This window comes from Cornus florida, unplaced genomic scaffold (genome assembly GCF_030987335.1).
Source record: "Cornus florida cultivar Cherokee Brave unplaced genomic scaffold, ASM3098733v1 CherokeeBrave_3.0.0_Hap2_Chr11, whole genome shotgun sequence".
In the NCBI taxonomy this organism is placed as follows: domain Eukaryota; kingdom Viridiplantae; phylum Streptophyta; class Magnoliopsida; order Cornales; family Cornaceae; genus Cornus; species Cornus florida.
In genome coordinates this window covers 87,047,648-87,052,002 of record NW_026775581.1, presented here as the reverse complement: position 1 = coordinate 87,052,002, position 4,355 = coordinate 87,047,648, and the positions used below count along the sequence as shown (strand labels likewise).

Sequence of the window (4,355 nt, the reverse complement as noted above, 5' to 3'; positions counted from 1 at the left end):
AGGTAGACTCTTCATTGTTAACATATATGTATATGTATATGTGTGTGTGTGTACACACACACACACACACACATCTTAGAAAAATTGGTAAAGACAACTTGCTTGGGTTTCCGGATAAACTTTTGTTTTTTTCATGAGAACATTTATTTAGTAAAGGGAGTCTAGCTAGGCATGCTATTCAGTAGAAAACTAGTTGTAGCACATTACCAAAGTAAAGTCAGCTCTAACATCAATGCAAGTCATGTTGATGAGGCATGCATCAATATAATTTCTCTACTAAGAAAAATTCTATGATCGATAGTAGTAGTCAAGAAGAGAAAACATATATATATATATATATATGATGAGTTAGCACTTAGCACTTAGCACTTAGCACTACTATATATATATAGTGACTATATATATATATATATACCAATTTTAAAAGTGAACCCATAGCTGAATTCTCAAACCATTTCCTTATAATAAAGAAGAGAGTAGTTTCCATGAAGAACAGCAAGAAGACTATTTCCAGAATCAAAGATACAAAAACCCCAAAACAAGAGATAAAAAGAGAACCATGATTATGATGATCCGTGAAGATGATGCACTGGTCTGCAGCTAACCTTCATGGTTCAAGAAACCCTATTTCACCCCCATCCAATCGGCTCCGAAAAGCTTGAATTTCTTCTCTATCAGTTCGGAAACCGCGAAGCCGGCACCGGAAAAATTCACCCATTACATGCACGCCGAAGTCAGAACTGAGGCCGGCCAGCTGAATTTCCCGCCCAACCATCAACTGGTAGCTGAACATTAGGCATATTGAGTGGCAAATTGAAGAATGGAAGTCCAGAAGAAGGGTCAGGAAATGGGTTGTTGCCAACACCACCACCGCCACTGCCGGAACCCTGTGACACCGGCGGCAGCATCTGAATTGCCTCCTCCTCCTCCAACGGCAGCCTCTCATAAGCCACATTCGTAAACGATGAAGCAATCACAATTACCGGCCCAGCCGCCGTCAATTCCCCCACCACACTTCCTCCGACAACCTGGCCCTGCCCTCCGGCCAAAAACACGGTCAAACTCGTCGCACCCGGCGGAGCCGGTGGAGGCAAAAAAGAACCCGAAAGCGAAAGAATCTCAAACCTCCCATGCAGCGTCACCACAGCCCCAGCAGTCGCCGGCTGCCGCAAACTAACGTTCGCCACCGTGCCGCTGCCGCTCAGTACACAGATCCCACGCTGCCGCCGCCTGGCATACGTCGCGATACAATCAAACACATCATACCCATTCCCGATCTCCAAAATATGAGCTCGGAGAGTGTTTGCACTCTCTCTAGTGATAATTACCGGAGGTTTGGGCTTGTTTTTGGATCCGGGTGGTCGGCCTCTAGGCCGACGAGCCATGATATCGCCCGGACTGGCGTTGGCAGCCACCAAGTCAAGGCCGTGGTGGCCGCCATCGTCTCGGTGGTCACCGGAAAAATGACCACCTGTATTGTTGTCATCATCTTCGTTTTGATCTGATTGTTGTTGTCTTTGGAGGTGTAAGTCTTGTTGGTGAAGCTGATGAATATAACGAGAAGTGCCTAAATCCAAACCAGCCATGTCCACACAACATGAAAAGAAACAGAAACAGAAGCAACAGAAAACAAGAAAATTATAAAAAATGAAAGCAAGATTAATTTTAAAAACTAAACTGTTTTTTTTTCGTTTATTTTAAGAGATTAAAAAAAAGAAAGACAAAGAAAAATATAGAAAAAGAGAGTTATGGAAGTTGAAGGCTAGATTTGAATAGAGAAAATAGAAAACAAAGTGGTGAGGATTTGAGTGCAGAGAAAGGGAAGGGAAGAAGAAAGAGAGGTGGGGGAGACAAGGACTCAAACGCAGTCATTTGTTACACCCTAAAAGTTTAAATATATATGTATTAAATATTTGTACTTGAATATATTTATTTGTTTGTTTATTTTAATTTGTTTTGAGAAATGAGAAGATGGTGGGATGATATATTAGTTTAACTCGAGGCTGGAGCGCGTGCAATAGATAGGAGCTTTGACAATGGAGTATTAGATTTGGTAGTCATAAGGAGGGGTGAAAACCGTGAAATAGATTGAGGGACGAGAAAAAACCTAGTTCACTCGCCGAGTCTCTTACATCCATGGCTGAGGTAATAATCAAACCTTGAGTTCTATCTTGTTGAGATTCAAACTATGAAGTGACCTTTTTTCTTTTTTACCCCTAATCTCTCTTGTTTGACTTTGCGGAACAAGTAAAATGAAAAATAGTTTGAAAATTTGTAAAATTGAGTTTTTTATTATTATTATTATTTTTTCTTTCAAATCATTATATGAGAACTGGGTTAAAAAATATAACTTCAAAGGACGAATCGATTGAGCTACGAAGGAAACATAATATTCGCTGAGTGTTTTATCAACAACATTTCTATAATTAAGGATTAAGGAAGTAAGCTTGAAGTCTGGAGCGTTTGGATGGAGAGTCACAAAGCCACATACGTTGAGCAATGTATGTGTGAGTCTGAATTAGATTGTACTTTGTTTCGAATATAGTGGGATCATTTTCACTCGAGATTGCGTGAAAATTCTCTGAGATTTTTTTGGATGAATTTCTCTGATTAGAATTTTCCCACTTACTTGCATTTTTGTAAAAGTAGCCATCACCCTACCAGGACACAATATTGTCCGCTTTTGACTCTTTCGGACCAGAGACACATGTTGTATCATAAAAAGATGTTAAACCTTATATATAACATTTCATTTTTCCAGGGCGATATGAGATCATAACACCCTATAACATGCTAATGTGGCAATTCGTTTAATGTCTCACACCCGCCCACAGAGGTCTTCACGATTACCCCCCGTGGGGGGCCAACATCCTCGTTGGCTATACTTCTGGCTGGGCTTTGTCTTTGATATCATGTATAACAACCCTCACTTTATTCAAACAATATATTGTCCACTTTGGCTCTCCCAAACTAGAGACCTCCTAGAGGATCACCGATCCTAGTAACCAATCTAAAGTAAGAATGCCTAATTTTGGAGTTCTGATGGGTTTAAGGTCATCACAGTTTTAAAACGTGTTGTATCATAGAAAGATGTTGAACCTTACATATAATTTCACATTTTTCAAACGATGTGAGATTATGACACCCTATAACTTACTAGTGTAGTAGCTTGTCCAGTGTCTCACATTCATCTATGCACAGAGATCATCACAACTTTATTTTTGCTTTGTGAGTTGATAATTAATTTTTATTTTGATAAAAATTAAATTTGACAAAAATCAAACAAGTCCAACCTATATAAAAATTAAATTTGACAAAAATCAAACAAGTCCAACCTATTTAGATATTGTTTTCATACTTGTTTTCTACAACGCCTTGCGCAACTCACAATTAGGACCAAACTCCTATAATATTTAAAGGATTGTAAGTTGTAACTGATCTTCATCTAATGTCATGAGTTACTGACGAGAAAGTTAATTTTGCTTAAATTACTATACAGTCGTAATCTTTATCTCTCCCAGTCTTCATTCCTAACTAAAAAACAATAGAAGAAGTACTTCAAAGCCTTTTAACTAAGGCCGAAGTAACAGTAGCAATCAGACAAGGAAAAGAATACAAGGACTTAGAAGTCCTTAGCACGCCCGCACACGCGAGAATTACCATTGTAACCCTGAGGCACATTTTGAGCCAAACGGTTAGTTTTGATTTTCACATTTTCCTAGTATTTTACCAAAAATAACAATCACTTCACGTTGGCTAATCAGTCTAGTACATACATGGATTTAAATTTTGAAAGCAAATGAAAGATAACAAGTCTAAAAGAAGCAACTATATGAAAATGGTGCAACTTTATTTTAGGTCTCACTTCAGGCCATTAACAATCTTAATTATATTGTTTCACTTTGAAAAGTAAACTTAATAAGTAGGTTTGAATATATATATATATATAGCCATATGTTATCAATATCCATCACTCCACTCATTGTTTGCATAAGAGTTAGTTTGTAAAAGTATAAAAAAAACAAAAACAAAAACAATTACAAAATTTAAAAAATAAAATAGTACAAAAAGTTGTTTGGTAAACCATTTTCTTAAAAACATTTTTTCAGAACTTAATTAAAAACAAAATGGAAGAGAAGTAGCCAACATGTTTTTAATGAAAAGTTCTTTATAGTTGTCTGACACTTATACTAAACAGGTCACTAATTTCTATTATTATCATTCTTGCCTTAATTCTATTTGAACAGGGTAGATCAAATAAATTATTTGAATATCCGTCTATGTCCAAAATGGATCATTTCCATTATGTGAAGTCCATTTTATAAAGTAAATCCTAAAATATCTTAATGCTACGT

At 37.2% G+C, this 4,355-nt stretch overlaps 1 protein-coding gene across 1 annotated transcript; it reads right to left on the bottom strand.

The window, feature by feature from the left end:
• Window positions 1-485: 485 nt before the first annotated feature.
• On the bottom strand, window positions 486-2,049 carry LOC132285076 (AT-hook motif nuclear-localized protein 23-like). Its single transcript, XM_059787241.1, has one exon. The coding sequence runs from the start codon at window positions 1,584-1,586 to the stop codon at window positions 735-737; it is 852 nt and encodes a 283-aa protein (XP_059643224.1). The 5' UTR covers window positions 1,587-2,049; the 3' UTR covers window positions 486-734.
• Between the last annotated feature and the right edge of the window lie 2,306 nt (window positions 2,050-4,355).

What these genes read in the sequence shown, in the direction of transcription:
- LOC132285076 (XM_059787241.1), bottom strand. Translation starts at nt 1,586, where the DNA reads ATGGCTGGTTTGGATTTAGGCACTTCTCGTTATATTCATCAGCTTCAC.